At 42.3% G+C, this 23,460-nt stretch overlaps 1 protein-coding gene across 1 annotated transcript; it reads left to right on the top strand.

Annotated features, from left to right (window-relative positions):
* The first annotated feature begins 3,274 nt into the window (after window positions 1–3,274).
* LOC137146433 (F-box only protein 39-like) lies at window positions 3,275–6,495 on the top strand. Its single transcript, XM_067537695.1, has 3 exons — window positions 3,275–4,288; window positions 5,466–5,642; window positions 6,367–6,495. The coding sequence occupies exons 1-3, from the start codon at window positions 3,275–3,277 to the stop codon at window positions 6,493–6,495; spliced, it is 1,320 nt and encodes a 439-aa protein (XP_067393796.1).
* The last annotated feature ends 16,965 nt before the right edge of the window (window positions 6,496–23,460 follow it).

Consider the following 23,460-nt stretch of genomic DNA (forward strand, 5'->3'; position numbering starts at 1 on the left):
CACATTTGCAACTAAGTTGCTGTGAATGCTGTAATTTTTCAGCAATCTAAAACCACAGACCTGGTTAGGTGGTTGACAGTGACCTAACTCGGGGGTAGATTTATGCATGCTTTGAGTAATAGTGACCACAGTTTTACCACAAGCAGCACCTCTGGGTCAACAATATTTGCATAGAATGGCTCTGAGTCTGACACACAAGCTGGGGCCCTGAGGGAGTTAGGCACATAAATCCCACTGAAATTCAGTGGGTGCTGGGTGCCTAACTACCTTAGGTTGCCCTTTGAAAATCCTTGCTGCAGTTATTACTAACGTGCTGGGCCAAATCCTGCAGCTTTTCCTCAGAGAGTGCTCCCATTGGCTTCAGGGGAGCTTCCTGTGAGTAAGAACAGCTGGATTTGTTGTTCAAAATGAGTTTTAATCCATACAGCTATTTAACATAATGAACAGAAGCGGGTGTGGAATCTCATTTTAACATCATATTCCACTAGTGGCAAGGGTTTGAATCAGATCATGTATAGTACAGTATGTGCTGCATATCAGGGCTTAATGCACAGAAAATGCAGGTGCAGAGAACCAGACTGTTTATTTTGCTGCAGATGAAAATAACTCAAGTACACAAGACTCACTTTTAAGCCATTTGCCCATAAGATTTTTTTTTAAACTTTATCCTCCTTTTGAAAATGAAGGTGGATTGTGGTGGGAAGCAGGATATTCGCCCTCAATCGCCAAATTACATTTTACATTGCTTCTCTTTTCACTGCTGACATCTAGTGACATTACACAATATAGCAATACCATCACAGAAGAATATATAGCTTAAGTGGATGCAATGAGTTTTGAACCATAGAAGTTGGAGATGGAGAAGCCCAGACTCCTTGCCCATGCAGGAACTGGACTGTGCAGAACATTTTCTACAGCTGTGTGTGCTCTGATTTTAAAAGCCCAAAGTGATGGTGCTTCCACCACTTCCTGTCAGGAGACTATCCCATCATCCAATACATCTCTGTCCAGAAATCTGCATAAACGTTTCCTTTCATATCATCTCATCACTCCCAGCAAAACCCCCATATGCACTATTTCAAACTCCTTTGTGTTCCTTACCTTCAGATTTCTGCAGACCGATTTCCCACCTCCCCTGGCCTCAGGGAATTTTCTCTATAAGAAAGGGACAGGGGACCTGGATCTGCCTTGCTTCGATCAGCCTTTGAGTGCTACAGCTCTGTATCTACAGCATCCTAAGATATACGTGTGCACTTAAGTCTCTCTGTCTGAAGGCAGAATTTGGTCCTTTATCTGACTGCCCTCTATGCGAGTGATCATTGTGTGTGTCTAATAAAAGACAGTTAACAACAACAACAACAAAATCTGGGTTCAGGCTGCAATCAGATCTGTGTTTGGAACTCCCCAAAGCTAATGGATACTCTCCTCTCATCTGAGCTGGGTTTTGGCTCAGTTCTATTGATATTAAAAACTCTGACCTGCATTTCAGAGCCTGTTTATGAAATGAAACCGTCAAGTTTCTATCCTTTATGATTGCAAATAAAATCTTCAAAATGTAGCTTGGAGAGCAGACAATGGCTCCCATTCATGTAATTTTATTAACTCTGAAACCTAATTGTGACAATAAAATTCAGGAAAGAGGAGAGGTGATCACAGCAGAAAGATCCACACAACCTGCTTGAGAGTGGCATCTTATTTTGGTGTCACAAGGGGGTGGAGCTTGGTTTTTAGGTGAAGTTTGGGAAAATAATCATTCTCCCACCCCAATTGCTCTCCTGGAAACATTTTAGTGCTAAGACTTGTAGGTTGTGAGGCTGCTTTAGGTAGAAACAGATTTATTCTCCAGATCTGCTTCTCTGCAAACATACTAACAAAACATGGGATTCGCCATAGACCTTTGTCTTGAGGGAGAGAAGTTATATCCAGGTCTATTAAAGGGCTGATGAAAGTTTTTTCACATCCCTAAGCGCAAAAGTTTTGCCAACGTAAGTGCTAGTGTAGACATGGCCGAAGAAATAAGGATACCATAAAATCAAACTGGAATAAGTTGCACATAAATTCCCCAAATCATCAGACATGAGGTTTGCAGTTCCTAGTGCCTGTTACATCTTTTGACCCACTTTCTTCCTTTATTGTTTGCCGCTCAGCTTCCAGCTACATCACTGGTTGGGAGTGGGGGAGAGAGAAGAATGTACTGCAGCCAGCCCTGAGATTCCCTTTTCACACTGAACCCCCAAGGAATAAATCTTTCCCTCCCCTTTGCTTTCACAGTGTATCACACTCAACTGGCTGCACCTGCAATGAAGTCAAGTTGGTGCCCATGACATCACAAAGGCTACCTCTTGCTCCCTGGCAATGGCTCAGCTGCCTAGGGTGGGGGAAGAGGCAAAGTGATCATTGAACCCAGCAGGGGGCAAATCAGAGGAGACAGGCTGCTGGAGTCTGAATGCCTCCTAAATAGAACGGGTAATTAACCTCTTCTTGCATCGCAAGCGTTTCTTGTCTCTTACTTTTACCACTCTGCAACAGGTCTCCTGACTGTCAGAGCTTGCCTGAACACTGAGGTTGGCCTGAATAATTGTCTCATTCTGTTGGCTGAATAACTTAATGGTTATTTTCCTAACTCACTGGATAGGACATTTCAATGGAGCAGTTTCAAAAATATTTTGAAAATCTTCGGCAGGTTTTTCAAGGGCCACCTGAAATCGGTTGTGCTATTAACCCAGCAGAGCTAAAATCAGCAGATTTAGATAGTCGATGCTGCTAATCTTTGCAGTGCAAAGGAAAGCAACTCTTTGTACAGCCACAAGCGCACAGCTTGCTTCAAGAAAGAATTGACCCCTGGACAAGAGACGTCTTCAATTTTATTGGTATTTTTCAGGAGTTTCTAGCGTGTGCAGAGACATAAAATGTAACAGATTGATACTGAAACCTCTGTATCATTTTACTATTTGATGTTTAAACTTTATTGAGGCCAAGGAGCTGAAGTAGTGCCTTTGCTATTGGTGGGATTGTACTCTGTTCATTGCTTTTCTCTTTTCATTTAGGTTAGATCACAATTTTAGACCCGAGATCTCATTTGGTCACCAGCATTTGGATGTAAAGAGGCAAAGGATGTATTGTTGCTTTTGGATGTAAAAAGACGGGAGTTTTGCTATTCACTTGGAAGTTTTTCATCAAGTAACATTAAACAAACTAGCCACAGCCTTCCTGATCTAGAGACCATCTAAGCTTTGATTTTGCACCCAACAGGAACTCATTGACTGTCTCCTTGATGGAGAACAACTGTGAACCCCAGCAGAGTTGCTGGGCCTATTTACCTAACATCTGCTTGAGCCACGTGTTCTGGTGGCTAGACGACAGAGACAGATCTCGGGCTGCTTTAGTCTGTAAGAAATGGAATCAAGCCATGTACTCAGGCTCTCTCTGGAGAACCAGAACAATCACCTTCAGTGAGCGGCCATCCAGGTCAAACACGTCTGAGTTTGAATCTGCTCTGTGGTACGTCAAGAGATTCGGCAAGTACTTGGAACACCTAGAGATCAAGTTCCTGAATCCTTACAATGCTGTCTTAACCCGAAAATTTCAAGTGACTATGAGGGGGCTTCTCTCACGCTTGGGCAAATGTAACAGCCGTCTGGTATCCCTGACTATTCAGCACCTGGAGTTGGACCGATTGGTCTGGAAAAACATAATTAGGAATCAGTTTATCAAGAACTTAATTATTTTTCTGAAAAGAATGGGCACGCATCTTGTTCATCTCAGCTTGAAAGGAGCAAGAGTGACGCTGGAAGAAGGCTGCGAGCTTTTGAACTCTTTGAGCTACTTGAAAAACAAAAGTCTTGCCTCCAAAATCAATATAGAAGACTTCTTCAGCCAGCATCTTTCCATCTACAGCAGCCCCTTGTTCCACCAGACTATGTCCACATTCCGCAACCTGGTCATCCTGACTCTCAATTACAACTGCATCTCCGATGAATTGCTGGACATACTGTGCGAGCACAACGCCCATTCTCTCTGGACCATAAACATCAAGTGCCACATCCATGACCCTCATGGGCAGGTGGTTTGGGGGATGTCCTGGGCCAACCTAGCCAAGAGAGCACCCAAACTGAAAGTGAACTTCTTCTTTGAAAGAGTCATGAAGCATGACAGTTTAGCCAGAATACTCTTAGCAGAGATCCCACTCAGGAGCATCAGTCTACGGAGCTGCTATTTCAGTGACCCGGATTGGTCGATGAGGCCGACCCTCACCAATCTCTTACCAGCCTACAAGCACATTCTGCAGGTATGGTGGGAACAGCAACATTTTACTGTTTTGTCACTAATCTAGCCAGGTGGCCGTGGCCATGTGGGCTTTGTACCAAACTGTCAGTGTAAAAGCGAAACCCTGACCATATGAGGCCATTAAAGCTCCACAGAGAAGTTTTTTCAAAAGAGATGTGAGCATCAGCTTCTCAACCAGAGTCCAGTTTAGCTAATTACATTCTGCCTATCTAAATTCCTCCATCAGCTTCAGTTGGATGCCTTGTTCTACTTTTTCTTAATTATTAAATGCACTGAGCTAGCACCTAGAGATCCCAATTGGGCCCACTGAGCTATGTGTTGTACACACCCAAAGAAAAGATGGTCCCAGCTACAAAAAGATTACAGTTCTTCACTTCCTCTCCATAAACTGCTGCGCCCTCTTAAACAATAGCAACCATGTACCACAGGGGTGGCTGTGTTTTAGTGGAGGGGTGAAGATACAGTGTTTCTTTCAAACGACTTGGATATGAGAATGTAAAGTGCTTTGAGATCTTCCTAGATGTAAGTATATGCATCAATGTAAGATTTTGCTTTATAATCTTACATTTTCTATACTCAGTTTAACATGTAAATCAATATGTATGAAGAGAAAAATAGATGTATAATACGTCTATTGACGGACATTCACTGTGGCTAAAGATTGAAAATAGTTATTTGCATCTATGAGTAGTGATTGCTGTTAACTTCTTTCTGGTGCATAAAGCACTGTCACATCACAATGTTCCTTTAATCTGTATTTGGTTATAAGTATTGAATTATAAGTATTTCCCCCGCCTCCCACAAATGTTTGGGGGGCATCAAAATAAATGCCCTAGAATTGATCTCTGGAAATACCCGTAGCAACCTCATATAATTACACATTACAGGGACTCTGAGCATTATTTAATGCATCTGCTGTCACCGTTGGAAGGTCTTTGTGGAAAGGGCTATATATGTACAATGACTAGCACAATCTGGCTACATTCTGATTAGGGCCTTTGGGTGCAATTATACTAGAATTATAAGTTACATAAGTGTCAAGATACAAAAAAATTACCTGCCTGTAAGTCAGTCTCAATAGCAGCACAAGGCAAGACTTGCTGATTGAATCCCATGGCAATTGCAATAGCAGGACACCCGGACCATCGGTATAGGAATTTATTATTTGTCTTTTCTAGAAATTAACGCTCGAATTCAACAACAGCCATGAACTACTGGATGAGGAGCTGCTGCAGCTTGTGTGGTCATGCAAGAAGTTGTTCTTCCTAAAAATTTGGGCCTTCCTCAGTGTTGCATTTGTGGAGAGGCTTTTACAAAATCAAGCAGAAGGGAAATGCACCTTGCGGACCTTGAAGGTAAAATCTGTGTTTCAAAAGTTCAGTCCCACCCAAAAATCCCCAAGTAGAAGCATAATTTATGAACCGGGTAATGCAGCCCCCTCCTCTGCATGTTGGCTTAAGGTTACTGTTAACACACAGGAGGAAAGGATTGCAAGGAAGTGCAGGAACCATACATGTATTTCCAAGATCCACTTGAGAGAGGACCATTCAGACATGGATCTCCCTGGACCAGTCCTGTGAAGACTACTCCAAAATTACACAGCCCTGAGATGTTACCTCTTTCACAATGACTGGGGAGCCCCATGCAAAGCAGACTCCTGCAATAAACCACAGCCTGCGGAAGCTGTGTTCACACTGGTTTAAATGAACCATACTACCAAAGAACCAACAGGGTCCCTGGACTAGTAGATCTGGCTTGTGCCTCTATAGATCCCCCAAGATATGTGCAGGTCCCAGGAATATATGGATCCTGGAGACAGAAGTCCTCTGTATCCCTCTCGTTGTTTTTGCTGTACACAGACTAACACGGCTACCCCTCTAGAAGTTTTCATTCAGTATTTCTTAAGGCAAAACTCTGACTGACAGGCCTGGGAGTCTTGCCTGAGCAAAAACCCAGTGATGACCTTTCTTATTAGATATTAGGCTTGGGTATTGAGGCTTCTAGGTATGTGGGCTTTGGAGCTTAATTCTGGCCAGTTACTGTACTTCTTACAGATATGATTTCACTTCATCCGCACAGGTGAGGATTTACACAAATCGGTACGACACCAAAGAAGAGGATCGAATGTTGCGAGATATTTTCAGGAGATACAGAGAACTGATTGAGTCAGAGCTTAATTATTTTGTCATCGCCTACCCAATGATGTGAGAGGTGTGTGATCTGTGAGGCGAAAAAATAAAAATCAGTCACATCTGGAAATGCCTGAATTCATCCTTTGGAGGAAGTCTATGGGAAGCTTAATGTTATTAGCAATGTTCCTGAAAGTTTCCTCTCCCATCCTTTGTCTTATTTATTTAGACTGTAAACTCTTGGGGGCAGGGGGTGTCTCTTAGTGGGTGTGTTTGAGCCTGGCAAAATCTACCTGATATCAGGTAGAGCCTCAGGGCACAACACCACCACCACCACTAATAATAGTAAGGTCACCAAGCGTCAGCATTGGAGCCTCTGTGGCAAGTAAAGACTTAAATGCGCCAGTGTTACGATCACTGAATTGGAAATACTCTAGAGAAGAGGCTGGGATTATATGGGATCTGGCAATTGTCATAGACTGAACGGTGCAGGCAAACGGGCTTGTCGTAATTGTAGAAAAGGCGACAAACAAGGTGGTGCTAAGTAATGTTGCATACCAGCAGACAGAAACATGAACAAGAAACAGGAAGAGACAACAGAGAAGTATGAAGAACTCTGCCCCAAAGTGGAGTGATTTATGGAAAACTAGAACCAAGATAATCCCATTGATGACACGAGCGTTTGGAGTGATTCGTAAGGGTATGAAAGAGCAGCTCAAGAAGTCTTTAGGAGTTCAAGAGGTTGTGATCAGTGACCTCTAGAAGACAGTGCTCTTAGGAGAATTTGAAGGAAAGTTGAAGGAGAAAGAGTGCATTTGAGTGCCTAAAATGCAGGAATTCCATGGAGGGCTTAACAAAATCCTGACTACCCGGATCTATGGAGTCAGTTCGTGGTCAAGCTTTATTGGTGACTCAGAGGGAAATTTTAGACAGTTGCTTTCCTCTTTTTATGCTTAAAGATCTTGTATGTTTTGAAGGCTATTTGTTTATAAACACAAAACAACGACAAAAATAACCATCCCCATGATGTCATACTGAGGGATAATGATAATGCTGGGGGGAGGGGGAGCAGGGCAACTGTAGAGGCCAAGGTGATTTTAAAATTCTGTGTTTTACACCTGGCCCTTTGTGTCTCATTTTTGTTATTTTGTTTGGTCTCCGCATTTAGGTCCCCATCAAAGGCTGCAATGGAAGCAGAGAGCATTGTTCTGCCAGGACAGCCCATATCTGAAAGCCGACAGTTATCTTCATGTTTGGCTGAAGTCTGGTCTCTATCCAGTTCTCAATGGCCGCATGTCCACATCACAAAGATCACACCTGTGGCTCTCAGTAGCACCATCGCTATCTCTCTGTAAGGACAGAAACGAAGGATCAAATGGTCAGAGACGACCCAGACCTGCCGATAGTGGTGGGGGGGAGCAAAGTGAGGGCAGTGGCTTCAGCAGATGTTACAGAGCATGCTCCGTTCATGAGAGCATGCTCAGTAGAAGGCAAGCAGTAAATCTGGGGTGGGGTGGACATGACCCCAGGTGGGCCCCAGCCACTCATCGCCTCTGGACCTGGAGATTGATTTATTTCACCTCTGAAGCTGGTCGCTTCCTCCAGGTCACTACCGAGTCCCGTTGAACCAATGAGGGGAAACTTTCCCTGCCTCTAGCCCGGTCAGATTTGTTAAACGGATTAACAGAAGACGTTAGACATCAGGATGGTCCAGACAACACCGTTCACAAACACTGCACCCTACCCAAAGAGGTACAGAAAAAGAGGAAAGTCTGGTTGAAGTGCTGAGGTGAATGAATGAAAATTCAGCATATGCATCCCAAGGAACACCCAGTAAATTGGAAAGGGGAAGCTAAACCTGGTTTAAAAGTTGATTTATTATTTGTATAAAAATCCATGCCTTAGAGACCCAGGCATGGACCAGGACCCCATTGCGCTAGGCGCTGTGCAAATGCAGAACAAAAAGATTGACCCCACCCCAGAGACCTGACAAACTAATCATAAGAAAAACAACATTTAATACTGCCGCTTTCCAATATATTTGTTTTCTGGGGTCATAATCATCCTTAGCATAGCTCCAATATGGCAGAGCAGCTCTTCCATCACTGGGACAGATCTGTAATTTCTTTTGTTGGAGAATGATTAAGAGTTCAGCTGATGAGCAGACACCTGGACCAGATATTTAATATTTCTATTCTTTCACTAGCCATTTTGATTTCCAGTGATAATGGTCTTCCTTAGGCTGCTGATTGGTCCTACCAGTCATCATATGATTTGAATTCACCGTACAGTATAATCACTGGGCCCAGTGGCTCCTTATGAATAAAGCTGGTATGAAATACTATAGTATGAAGTAAAAAAGAAAGAGGCTGTGTTAAAAGGGAAGTTGCAAAACTTGCACTGGAATGTAAGGCCAGGAAGATAGCTATTACTCTGTACTACTCTGTTCAAAGAGTGGAATTAATACTGAGCTCAAGAACAAGTTAATTATCCACCAACCCAGGGGGGTAATATGCAAATTCCCCCAAAGAATGACCTTCATTACCAAATATTCAAATGACCGATTGTATGGTAGCTTCAGTACTAGCCCATATAAATCTGTCACAGTGTAAAATAGTGATGTAGATAATGGAAGAGTTTAGTTTGTTGGAATAAAAAAGTTTCATGTCTTTATTGTTAAATGGAAAGCTTACAAGCAGACCTGTAACAGACATTGTCTGGAACATAAGTCATTTTTGAGGCTTTTAAGTCAGTTTTAATTAATATACACTAGGCCCAGTTCTGCTCGGAGGCATATCTGTGAAAAATCTGTAGCTGCCTGGTTAAATTTCAGTGACATGAGCTCAGTTTTGCACTAGTGTATCTCAGACCACAATCCGGCCAGCCCTGCATGTCAAATGCTATCTCTGAGATCAGGACAGAGAAACAGTTTGTTTATCCTGCCCCAAGGGAGGTGGTGGTGGTGGGGGGGAAGGATTAAAAAAAGATTCAATCTTGTGGCTAGAAATAAAATAGTTCTCCTGTAAAATATCTGTTTTAACCTTATTCTGTTTGGAGAAATCAGCACGACAAAGTGTTGTGGTAGCCATGTTGGCCCCAGGATATTAGAGAGAAGGTGGATGAGGCAACCTCTCTTATGGGACCGGCTTCTATTGGTGGAAGAGACCAAGCTCGTCTTTTTCACTAATAGCAATTAGTCCCATAAAAGATATTACCTCAACCCACCTTGTCTCTTCAATACATTTGTACAGTGCTGTCGTCATGCGGTTTTAGGTGGCATGCAATGCCACCATTGAGAGGAATCTGGGTTCACTGGGTATATTGCTCATGTATTCTAAGTTAGAAATGGAGAAGAACTGTTAGCCTGGACAATGTATCTCCCTGCTAGTGCAGGGCTGGGTCCTACAAAATGTTTTCGAGTGTTTCCAGGCAGCCCAGCAACCATGCACTGTATATACTACAGAGTTTATAGGATAACTTATTGATCTCAAGCTTTTACAAAACAAATAGCGAAGGTGAAGGCCTGAGCTTAAGACAGCGTTCATATAGACCAGTGTTTCTCAGCCTTTTAAGTAGCAAGTACCCCCTAACTTCTGAAAATTTTGATAAGCACCCCAACACTCAATTTTCCACAGGATTTTATATTTACAGACTAATGGGAGCCATATGTTGGAAGAAGGGCTGAGTAGATAAGGCCGTGAGATGACAGATGTCAGATCTAGTGTGGGTAGGGTTACCACCTTTACACCAGGGGTGCGCAACTCAAGTATGTACCTGGGCCAGAGGTGATGTTGGCTGAAGCTAGGAGGCTTTGAGCGGCATGCCAATGCTGGGAAATATAAAGCGCCGTGCCAAATTTTTTGCCCTAGATTTGAGAGGAGGAAGGGGTGAGAGAGAGACAGGGAAGCAGGGCAGGAGAGAGACAGGAAAAGAGGGTAACTGGTGAAATCTGGTCTGTCCTAGTTGTTAATTTCATGGCTCAGCTACAGCAGTGAAACTGACAAGTTTTCTGGGCACTGGGCTTTGAGCCAGGGAGGGGTCTGCCACCTGGCTGCCAGCCCAGAAGGTGGGCGACTGCCACCCAATCCGAGCTGGGGCAGAGGAGGCTTCCGCACTGGCTGGGACCCAGGGACGTGGGCAGGTGGCTGCTGATCATTTTCAAGCCAGGGCACTGGAGGCTATCCCTCGGCTTGGAGCCGGGGCGTGGGTGGCTGCCACCCAGCTGCAAGCCCAGCTCACGAGATGCAGGAGGCTGCCACTGGGCTCCCAACTTGAAGCTGGGACCCGGCGGGAAGCGGGGTGCTGCTGCCTGCCTTCCCCAGAAGTTAGCAGCCACCACCTGCCTCCCAGCTGGGAGCTGTGACTGAGCGGGAGCAGGGGGCTGCTGCCCACCTTCCCCAGAAGTCGGCAGCTGTCTCCTGCCTCCCCTTCACTCTTTTTCCCCGGGTACCCCCTGCCTGAGTCTCACGTACCCCCAAGGGTACACGTACCACAGGTTGAGAAACTATGATATAGACCAACCACTAGGTAATGCTAGAATACTGACACAGGGACAGATAGAACAGCCTTAACTGTGCCAGGTTGCAATGAGAAGGGTTTGCTGCTGTCTGTGTGCAGACTGACCAGCTGCAGAGAGACTGACCCAAAGTGAAACCAGAGTGACTTTGTGAGTCTCCTCCTGGGGCTCCCAGGGAAAGACAGCCTGAGTATAACCACCTAATTATTGGTGTGGTTAGCCCCAGAACGGCCCTGGGAATAGCCTTCCCAACTGCAGCACTGACTTCTCAAGAAAGGAATAAAGGTGTGGGGGGGGGACCTTCATACTAAAATATTTGTATTCGGGTAGCACCCACAAGAGCGCTTGACATTGCTCGCACACAAAGAGAGTCCCTGCCTTAGAGAGCGCATTAGAACTATTACAGCAGCCATCCTACATTTGCTAAATAACCTTCCTTTCTTCTTCTGATTGCCACGAATATTCATTTAAACAGAAGTATCTTGTTCATTCCAGTGAAGAGGCAAAAATGACTCATGCACAAGCACTTCAGTTCTGCTTAGCCCAGACAGCCCTCTCCCTTCTCCAGTGCAGCCTTGTCCACCAGGATACAATGCTGCTGCTGCATTCACAACAACACAGGGGGAGTTTGTGACAGCAGCAGACATGTTTGTATTAGTGGCGCAGTGACTCAGTACCTGCATCTAATGGCATTTACTGAATTGTGCAGACAATGTTAATGGTGCATTCGATTAACCTTGGGAATTACATTCTACACCAAAGTGGTTTTTTGAACGCACCTCTTCATGGCCAAGATTGCATGTGATGGTACTTTCACTGTGGATCTTTTACATGGAAGCCAGCCAGGTGCATAATAACGTCACCACATTCTGCCAGACTAAACCAGTGGTCCATTCCCAGCCAGTATCCTGACTTGGTAATGCCAGTTGCTTCAGAAGACCTGTCTTCCTAACCCTAAGCAGCTACTGGGGGAAACTGAGTATTTTTTGATTGCATTTTTCATTTCAAGAAACATTTCTGACTAGCTCTAAATCTGATCTGAAAATAGAAACATTTTTGGTAGAATTTTCCAATACAAACAATGTACCATTTTCCAGCAGAATTTAATGAAAAAGTACTCTTGGCTTGACATGTTTTGCCTTATAAATTCAGTCTGACGTAACGTAATGTTCTGTCACACAAAAAGCCCCCCCAATAACCCAGGAAGATAATTATGTAAATCAAAGAACAGAATTAAGTATTATTTTGTTAACCTACACAAAGCACCAAAACTAGAGCATGGTGTCAATGTGTCCAACTTATTCTGATTACTTTGGAAGAAAGCAACTTGAGATAATGCAGAATGAGTGAGGAAAGTGTTAACGCTACCAGGGAGATTTGGATGAAGTTACATATAACAAGAATGATTTCCCTTAACAACTGCCATAAATGTAATACATAGGGCCTGATTCTGTGTGGAACTCCCATTGTGAGGAAAGGCCAATCTTTTCAAAACTCCAGCATTCGTTTGCTTTTAATGTTTTCTAAAACTATTCTTTTCAGTTGAAATTTTAAATGCTTGGTCTCAGCCAAATACTGGCTTTGTCGGTCTGTGCACACGCAAGTTTGAACATAATCCCTGGCATCATTTTCAAGTTATATGAGCCGGGAATAAAGCTACGTGTTCAAGTGAAAAAAAGCATGTTCAGCTTTTTTTTTGTACTCAAACACTTCACATATACAACTTCCAGCTTAGCTTGTGACTAGTTCTGAAAGAGAAATACTAGTCCATAGGTAAACTTGAAAAAAAAATTAAGTGCTTTCAGGTTTTGTTGGAAGTTACACGCACATTAATACAACCTAATTACTGTAGAAGGATGCTGCAATATCAGCCTGAGTCCTACACATCTACGGACTGTCAGGCAGAAACAGAGTCTCCATATGTGAACCCACCTATATGAAGACAACCCCTACATTTATCTCACAGTTGTATTCATTCTTCATCTCGCTCATCTGATCTGGATCCTTAAAAAAAAATCTCTGGTATTTTAAAAACCAAAAATCTTTATTGCTGACATATGATTTTTTTGCCTCATAATTTGACCAAGATCAGAGCCAAATACACTTTTCCTCCTCCAGTGGTAGAATCTACCAGCTGCCTCTTTATCTTTCTCCATGAATTTACTTAACATCTTTCCTGAGGAAATGGAAAATGCTTTGCTGTCTGTTTACATCATGCGTTAAGAACACCCCCAGCAAGTGTCAGTGTTGCTAACCGCAGAAAATTCTAAGCAGGTCCAAAGCTGTTCATTGCCACAGGCATCGTACATGATTAAAATTCAGTGTGAGTGGTGCCGAGTCTAATGACAGGTGTTGTCGAAAGGTGAGCAGTCCCTGTTTTACTCATTAAAGTGTGCATATGGCAATGGAGGCAGAGAGTTTCAAATCTCAGGTCACAGCCTTGTGTTTAAGTGGAAGGAAAGGCAAGAAAATATGTACATTCAGGGTTTATAACTTCAGAGGGGTCAATTTGTAATTCTGACATTGATGAAAAGTCTCTTTCAGGCAAAGGGAGCGAAACAGGCTTACAGCTTTCTGTGCAGTCATCACACTGTGTCACCATAAAGGATGTCAGCTAATGTCCTGGTATCTCTTCACCAGCTAGTTCAGTCTTCAAACTAGCCCTGCTGTAAATATTAACAAGAATGTGCATCAGAGGGGGATGGAAAGTGGATAAAAAGCCTCATCTCTAAGCCACTGATTCACAAAACTGGTAACATTTCTCAACCTTTTAACAGCACCATGTGGAACATAGACTGTAAAATAGACAATAGACCACTGAAATCCCTGCCCTCTACTGCCATTAGAACATCCCCATTCTCCATTATTTGGAAGTCTTCTCAGATACACAGGTGGTGGACATAGAAGCAGAACGAGCACTGGGCCCATTGGACTATTGTTGGTGGTAATGGTGGAGGAGGCGGCATGTGGAAACTGCTAGCCTGGTGTACCTCACCTGGGGTTTTTCCCGTGGATAGGCCTGGAGAAGACCTGTTGGTCGTACAGATGAACATGCATTGGCTGGCTGGTAGGGAAGGAACAAATGAGGGTCAGCCTAGGGACACAAAGGTATAGTTGCTCTTCAAATGTGTGCCCTCTCTTTAAATATGGGACACAGGAAGAGGTATTGTGGGTAGCGAACGGAAGCCATTACCATCTGGCTGCTGTTTGATGGCCTTTGCGAAACATGTTGGTGGTTTATGGAGAGGTGGCCACTTACGTACTACAGTCCTTGTTGGCCATCCCAACAGAGTGACTCACGATTGACTCAACTGGCAAACCAAACCACTGCAATACAGCTATAAAAATGGCCAAACCAAATATGGCTGTGGGACATGGGCAGGGTGGGATGGGGAAGCTGGCACTACCATTGCCCTGTTAAACAAAGAACTTCAGTTTCCGGCCCACTCAAACCGTGCCCCTTTCAGAACCACTAAAATGCACTTTTTTCTTTAACATGGAAAGCACAGTAGAGGGTTACTTACATATAAGAAGATTTAGTATGTGGATTAGTGACTGTATGTGAGCTGCATATTATCTATAATATTGCCTTGTACAACAGTTATTTATTTATACTATCGTAATGCCGGGAGGTCCAAGTCAAGGGTCAGGGTTCCCATTGTGCTGGGTGCTGTATAAATACATTCCCTTGGCCCAGGAGAGCTCCAAAGCGAGGAGAATGATGGCTCCATGCACTGCCATTCAATTATGGTGCTGCTATCTCAACAGAAGAATCAGGTTGTTGAGGAGTTAAAACGCTTTAGGCTATAAAATGGATTGAAACAAGCAAAAAAAAAAAAACAAAAAACAACCAAATCTCTCACCAACTGTAAAGTGAGGTCAAATTTGTGAGCCCTTCCCTCTGTATAACAGAGTGAAAGTTTACACCTCACTCCTCACTCCTGACTAGAGCTGGCAATAATCTCAGAGAACAAGTTTTGGGACTCTGTGACATAGTGCCATCTTGTGGATGTTGCTGATATCTAACAGAAAGTAGGAGTGGGAAAGACTTGGAGACAGAAAGTTTAGGAATTCTCTGGGTGCGATGCTGAATCCAATTTAACCCATGATCTTGATAGAATTGTTCAATGAAACCAAAGACTCTCTGAATAGCTGTTGAGACCTCAATTTAGACTTGTTACCATGGCATAATTGTATACCCTAATTTATTTAACTAAAGTAAGAAATATGTTTAGGCTTAGAAGGTTTAGATTTGTTATGGGTGAATGTCAATAAACCTCAGTTTCACTGTAACCACACACATAGACAAAAATATTTTCATCTATAGTGATCAAAATTCTCAGAGAGGCAAAGTAAGAAAAGTGCTACTTGAGAACTTATTAGAATTTCATTTAAGAATATTGACAGTGTGTTTTAAGGGCTATAAAAACAACATTTTGAATCTCAACATCTACTGTAATTAAATTATTGTACGAACTCCCATAATTTCCCACAACTGTGAAATTTTAAATTGATAAAAATAAAAAAGCTTAAAACCCATATTTTTGCACAACTGAAAATTTAAAGCAATAAAAATTGAAAAATTGCTTAAAAATAAATAGTAATGTTATCTGCTGAAAGTATAAAAATATTAAAAATTAAATTCTACCAAACTTAAATGTGCTACAGTAAGAAGAATACAGGACTGAGTTCAGAGAGCTAGATTCTGTTCTGAGCTTTCCCACTAACTTGCCCTTTGAGCAAGACAGACTCTCTGTGCCTTCATTTCTCCATCTTTAAAATGGGTATAAATGACTGACACCCACCTTGCAAAAATGTTCTGAGATCTAGGGGTTACAGAAAGCAATACAATATTTACCATACCCTTTGAAAAGGCTAGCATGACTATATTTACAAGTTCTCTAGGAACCGGTGATTATCTTTCAGCTCATTTCCTGGGGCTATTTTGATATAAAATTATCAACAGTTGTGTTTGGTGATTTTAGCTGATAATGGGGATTTTTAAACAGATACTCCTGAATGATAAGAACTGGTTCCACTGGCAAGCATACAAATTAGAACACAGGAATCTTTATGGCAATAATACAGGACAATTTTGCTGAGATTTGCCATATTATAATTGTTTCCTGACTTATTTGCAACCATAAAATCATTTTTGTTAAAAATAAAATAATCTTTTTGTTAAAAAGAGTCTTCAATAAATGGTCTTTTATCCATTACTTGTCCCCATGGTAATAGGACAATCACTGGAGAAATCAGGCTGTCTCTTGGCAATTGTCAAATGTGGTTATGGACTAGGATCTACTGACATGTCTCTATTAAAGAAAAAAAGGTCCCATATAAAGGAAGCCATAAGTATATCGAAAGGCAGCAGTCAGGAGACCTCAGTTCTAGTTCTGGCTTTGATGTTGGTTTACTGTGTAACTTTAACAAGTCATTTCACCTGGTTTCACCGCCAACTTTTTTTCTTTTGATTATTTAGATTATAAGATCTTTGGGGTGGAGGCTCTCTTACTATGTGTTTGTACAATGCCTAGCATAATAGGACCCTCATTTTCAGTGGGGGACTTTAATGGCTACTTGTAATACAAATAAATAAGAATCTCCAAGTTTTGTCTGTAGCCAGTGCTTAATTTGTGCCAGGGCTGAGCTCCGGCACCTCTAGGCTTGGTAGTTCATAGCCCCGGCACCTCTGGGCTTGCTGCATCTGTTATGAATATTAAAAAATTGCTTGAGCCCCGGCTTCTTTTTCATTACAAATTAAGCTCTGTCTGTAGCCTTTGGTTTCAATGAAACTATAATCTGTCAAATTTGTGTTTCTACTTGACATTCCATCTTTTAACTGAAGTCAGGGTTTTGTTAGATGTTATGTACTCTATCAAGCACTCCTTTCTGAAATCCAAATCAAAATGTTTAGAAGAAAGAAACATAAAAATATTGTATTTTCCACTAAAGCGCTGCCTTCTAATATGTTTCTCTTTTAATAGAGAGATTGCAAGTCAGTCTAGGATGACTGAGGAAAGGAGTCTCTAGAGAAACCCTGAGATGGAGGTGAAATGATTTCTTAAAATCAACAAATATTTGTTCCTGGGATTACACTGAAATAACTCTTGAAAGAAAAGTTCCTTGTAACATTCTAGTTACACAGTGAATTCTGAAATTTCTTTATCTGAGGAAAAAGAGGAAAGAGCAAGGTACAAAAAGTATTTTCTACTGTAGCAGAGAAATAACGATCCCCTGCTGATTACCATGTATAATGACAATACTGTGCACAGTGAAAGAAAGGAAAATATTAGAATTCTTATAGGGTAGCATAAGAAATAATTCAATAATTTGTATTTAGAGCACACATTGTTAGTGTTCATGATCCTTTGCAGACAAATAATCGGGCGCAGAAAGTTGGTTTTGTGGTTAAGGTACAGTACCAGGACTCGGAAATTCTGGATTCAATTCCTGACACCGCCACAGACACCTGGTGTGACCTTGGACAAGTTACTTAATCTGTGTGTCTGTTTATTTTGTATAATGCTGTTACTGTATACAGCCCTGAACAGCTAATAAACACAATCCCCTTTTCACCCCACGGAACCCCTGCCCTAAGGAATTTATATTGTGGCAGTTATTTGTATTACCATAGCGCTCGGGAGCCGTAGTCATGAACCATGACCCCATAGCGCTAGGCACTGTACGAACACCAAACAAAAAGATGGTTCCTGCGCCAATGGGTTTACAATCTGCTCAAGGATGTAATGCTCCCAAATCACAAGTTTTATCAACTCGTCATAACACTGGCAGACCAAGGGGACTTTGCTGAACACTGACAAATGCATGCTGGACACCAGCCTGGCTCACCTGTGTGTTAGCATTGTTAAAATAGAGGGCAAGTTGAGAAGAATGTGTTCAGTGTTTAGACTTGATGAAATGCTTGTAGGATTCTGCATGTGTTGATCTCACTTATAACAACATCTGTAACCCATGGTGTAAAGTTCGATTGGGTGTTTGCATTGTAAACCGCTGTAATTGTGTAACTCACCAAACAGGAAGGCAGCTTTAATTAGTGTAAAGTGCTGGTCCTGCCCACAGGAAGGCCCACTGAAACACCAAAGGACAGACTTTATTGTTGATGAGGATGAGTCAAGCACTTGCTCTATTAGTTTGAATTCTGGGAGAGGGGAATAAAAATGCCTGACCAGAAGGAACTGTATCACTATGCTGCTTGGAATTTTTTCCAGTTAATTTATTTTAAATACTCAAAAATTAAAGCCCCTTAAACATTAGAATTATGAGTCACACGTTATACTCCGTGTGTATTGTAACATTTTTATTTTCTTTCTAGCCAGACCATTAGGCTCAGACAGAACAATGATAATCACCATGTAAATGCCTATGGACCAGTGGTATTTTTATGGCAAATAGGAGTACCAAAAACAGGCCAGATGCAAACTCCTGTTTCTAAAAAAACCAAACTCAGGTGGTGTTTGAAATCTGAAACATGAATTCAATTGTTGCAAATATCTCCTGTCATTACAGTGGACCAAATGAAAGCCACAACTCCAAAATATGCCCCTGGAGTTTGAAATCTGGATCCAACTTTTGGGGCTTCAGATGATCTGTGCAGTCAGTGTTCTTTTGTGTCAAGTCACAAATATACATGATGATAAAGACCAAACTTTGGACCTTCACAGTTAACACGGTGGAAACAGCAACATTCTCTTTCCTGCTAGCCACACCCTGGGGAATAAGAGTCTGAGGACCATATGAAGTTAAATATGGGGCCCTTTATAACCAAAGAGAAACAGAAGTTATATTTTAGCAAGTGAAGGCCAGCATCAGGCAAATCAGTCAGAACAATGGTTCTGCACATAGAATACTGTGTACCGTAGCAGATCAATGCACTTATACAATTGGCAGGCCAGGGGGGTAGGAGTGAGAACCTGCACTGATGGAGACTAAAAGGATAGCAGGATATTAAGGTTGGCAGACAAGTCCCCTTACTTTTCAGGGGTTGCAACCTTTGCTCCAAGGAAGTTTTCTGATTAGACATCCACATTGGTGTGGATGTAGACGTCTCTTTTAGTCACTAGATGGAGCTAAGAATCAATACAATCACCACAGCGCTGCATGAAAAGTTAAGTGATTGGCCTCGAAAGATTCAGAAATGATGAAATTAAGTCATCTCTTGTCCCGCTTTGTAATAAGTACTTATAATACTATGCTATTGTCTTAAAAACGGGACTGGTGGTAATTTCCTAGAGTGAAAAATCATTGTCCTTTCTATTCATTTTAGTTAAAACAAAGGATAGAACTCAGTCTCATAAAGTCACATAGCAGATATAGGGCTAGGCTACACTTAAAACTTACAGCGGCACAGCCGCCAACATAATAAAACCACCTAAATGAGCAGTGGTAGCTATATCACATAGCGCTGTCAACACACACGCTTATGATGACAAAATTTATGTCGCTCTGGGAGTGTTTTTTTAAACACCTTTAAGCAACAAAAGTTTGCCAGCATGAGTGCTAGTGTAGACAAGGCCTTAGAATCGGATATTTTACTCTCCCTGCAGTTCCAGGTATGCTGGAAATCTAGAATTATCCTAAAACTTTAGGATATATTTTAATTCTCCAGACGAATCTGGAAACACTCTGCTTTTTCATTAACCCCTATCAAATCTTGCTGGCCAGTCTCTCCATTTGTCTTTTTTAAGAATCAGTCTTTTTTATGTAAATAGCATAAGCCTTAACACAGAGAAGTGAAATACCAGAATGCTACACATTTGGATTTGTCCGGCTTTATGCACACTTTGTCCTATAGATCTGCCATGCTACACAGAATGCTATGTATCATCTTTTTAACTTTGTCCACAGGTTTATCTTTTTTGGAGACAGACGATCTGTGCTCACAGTGAATTAAAGTCAGGTGCATGTCTGCCACTGCCCATTGTTCCATTTAGACACAGAGACAGCGCTGGAGAAAGCAGTGTTATTGAATGTGGAAAGAATTAAAATGAAGGAATTAAGATGAGGTGGGGCGGGGAGAGGAGAGGAAAGCAGTTGGACAACCCACTTTTATAAATGATCAAAAGTACGTTCTGCTTCATGATGATGGTTCTGCTGTTGCACTCAACGCCTGTTCATGATATTCATGGACAAGGTATCAAGGCTGTGCAGGGAAGCGTGTCCGGCACGAGGACTTGGAGGTGGTATCTGTGCTGTTTGCAGATGATGATGTCCTTCTTGCTTCTTTAGACTGTCATCTGCAAGGTGCACTCAAACACTTCGCTGCTGAATGTGAAGTGCCTGGGATGAGAAACACCACCTCCATATCAGAGGTCATGATTCTTTCCCGGAAGAGAGTGGAGTGTTCTCTCCAGGTGAAGGGGGAGCAATCAGTGGAAGAGTTTAAGCATCTAGGGGTCTTGTTCATGAATGATGGTAAACAGGAGTGTGACATTGACCGGCGGATTAGTACAGGGATGGCAGTGATGCGAGCGCTGTGACGATCCGTGGTGATGAAGCGAGAGCTAAGTTTTCAGACAAAGCTCTTGGTTTACAGGTCAATCTATGTCCCCATCGTCATCGATGGTCATGAACTTTAGGTAAGAGATCACGGGTACAAGCAGTGGAAATGAAGTTTCTCCAGAGGGTAGCTGGGCTGACTCTCGAAGATAGGATGAGGGGCTCGGCTATTCAGGAGAGCGTCGGAGTAAGGCCACTACTCTTCCGGATCAAAAGAAGTCATGTGAGATGGTTTGGGCACCCGATAAGGATGCCCCCAGGTAGGCTTCCTTTGGAACTCTACTGGGCATGTCCCACTGGGAGGAGGCCCCAACGCCGACCCAGGACATGCTGGAGGGATTATAACTCTTGGCTGGCCTGGGAACGTCTGAGACTCCTGTATGAGGAGCTGGAACCTGTTGTGGAAGAAAGGGCGGTCTGGTTCTCCCTGATCTCCAAACTGCCGCCACGACCCGCACAAGGAAAAGCGGCATCAAGGAAAAGAAAAGAAGAAGTTCCTTTTAAGAGTCAATTTGGTCCATGGGCCTATCTTTGACTTTGTCTAGTTCTGTGGAGTAACTCCACAATTTCTTGGATGTTAAGAGTTTTCACTGTCAGCTGGCAAGAATGTTCCTGTTCCCTTCAAGACAGCACAAAAAATGCTTCTGGTATTTACACTTGCATACACTTACATCACGCCACTTAGTTTTTGGAACATTGCTGACACATTGCTCTACAGACATAATGAAAGCTGTTTAATGAAGGTCCCTGACAAGGTTGTGGTAGGTGAGCAGATTAATAAATATGCTAGTCACTGATGCTAGCAGTTCAGTTAAAAAAAATAATTCAATAACACTTCCCTTGGCTTTGCGAAAAGGTGACATTTCATTTCCGCACCATGAAGTGCAATGATGACCAAATGGTGATTGATGATAGCAAAAGGGTTGGCTGGCCCATGGAGATCATTATTGGAAACATGTTTGAACTGGAAGTCTGGGAAATTGTGCTTGCATCCATAAGTCAGGCCTCTGGAGTTCCGGCGTGATGTCATTGTCAGTGCTGGAATGACTGGTCTTTGCCTTCCCTATAGCATTTTCCATTTGAGGATCTTAAAGCACTTTACAAGTGTTAAAGTCTCACTACAGCCCTAAGAGATTGATGTCATGGCTCAGATCCTGCCAAAAGAACTGTGCAGGTGGCTTGCTGCAGGCAGGTGGAGCTCCATTGACTTCAATAGCAGAGATTTACTCACATGCGACAAGCTGAAGGATCAGGGCCTGACATCCTCATTTGCTGAAAATCATGCTTGTGCTGTGTCCACAGCATTCTCAGGGGAAGCTTCCTTGGCAATGACGGTTACTGGTATTCCAGTAGCACCAGCAATGTGCTAGGTGCTGTTCACACACAGGGGATGACAACACTCCCTGCCCTCAAGAGGAAATCAGTGAATGCATCTGAACTATGCGAGTTCAATAGATGGCAAATGCATTAATTTCCCCTTTACATGCCACACGGCTTTTCTCAAACCACTGAACGCTGGTCTCTCATGAGTAGCTTTCCTGTTCATTTAAGTGACATAATACAAGAGTATTGATTTGTGATGTAATTAAAAAAAAATCCTCACTGCCTGCAAATGTGAATGCATGGGGTTGTTTGTTTTTCCCCATAATACACAAGTGGGAAACTGTGCGTGACAAATATTTTACACCTGGGAGCGATTAATCTCAATCCGCTTCTGTGTCCACTCATTCTGAGGTTCCAGGTTGAGAAGTTTTAACTGAAAGACGTTGCCTAGAGGTTAGGAGGACATAGATAAGCTGTGCCTTACCAAATATAAATGAACGATACTAAACGGTGTCTGCTGTGAGGTCTGTGCCCATACTGAACATTGCACATTCCATTTGTATCCTTCACGCCAGGAAAGGATTGTGCAAATTGCATTGTACAGTATATTACTGATAGTTTAATTGGCAAAAGGACTCATATAATCTTTTAACACAGAGTTAACTTTTTCATTTTGTTTTAGCCCGAGATGGGGAATGAGTTGAAATTTTAGGGCTCCTGGTGTAGAACGTATGGCTACTTTGTACCTCACATATAACTTAAGGGATGTAGGTTTTTATCAGCTTTCAACATTTATTAATAATTATTCATTTATTTGCAGTAGTGCCCACTGTGTATTAGCACTTTCCCAACAGTACTTGAGAACAGTTCCTGCTCAGAGGGACTCACAATCTAAGCACAGATGTTGTTCCGCTTCTCCTGACAAGAGGCAACTTACAGACAATTTATACACAAATCAGCAAGATTCCTTATAGGCAACAAGGTAGAAATGGGTTGTTAAGAGTGACTTGCAGATGAGTTCAGGATCAGGGAGGTTATATCATGCATAGGGCACTGTACAGAGATGTGTGAGAATCTGATCATTTCCATGGCATTGGAATACAGAATAGTGTCAGAGCAAAGGGCCACATGTTACTGAAGAGTATATACAGGGAATAAACATGTTTGTTTTTACCTTCTTAACTAAGCATATGTGAATCATTTATTTTATTAGACCTCTGGGAATACGCTACAGCTGCGGGTGGAATTCTGAAGCAGTGCTGTAGAATATGCTGTGCAAAAAAAGCGTCTTTTCTCGAATAAACTGTCTGCAATCAAGCAGGATGCTCCAGTAGGAGAGCACAGATGGATACAGCACATCTGATGAACTCAGCTTTAATGCCATTTTTTGAAAAAGAGATGCAATTCTTTTGCAGGCAATGAAACAGCTGACCAAGAGGTCACGTGGTTCATGTCATTACATATAGCTTCAATATAATTCGCTTTAATCAACGTAATGTTAATAATCCGATTTCATGCTTCTATGAAGAGGTCACAGATTGGAAGAATTACAGAACAGTACAGAATTCTTAGCGCAATTCAAGGATTGCGACCTTGTTGGCTTTAGTTAACCTGAACAGACCATTCCAACATAGAAAGTGTGCCTAGGAAAATGGAAACAGCCTTTTGCACTCTGTGACAAAAACA

Source organism: Emydura macquarii, unplaced genomic scaffold, assembly GCF_026122565.2.
Source record: "Emydura macquarii macquarii isolate MOO-44397 ecotype Brisbane River unplaced genomic scaffold, CSIRO-AGI_Emac_v2 contig_450, whole genome shotgun sequence".
NCBI lineage: Eukaryota > Metazoa > Chordata > Testudines > Chelidae > Emydura > Emydura macquarii.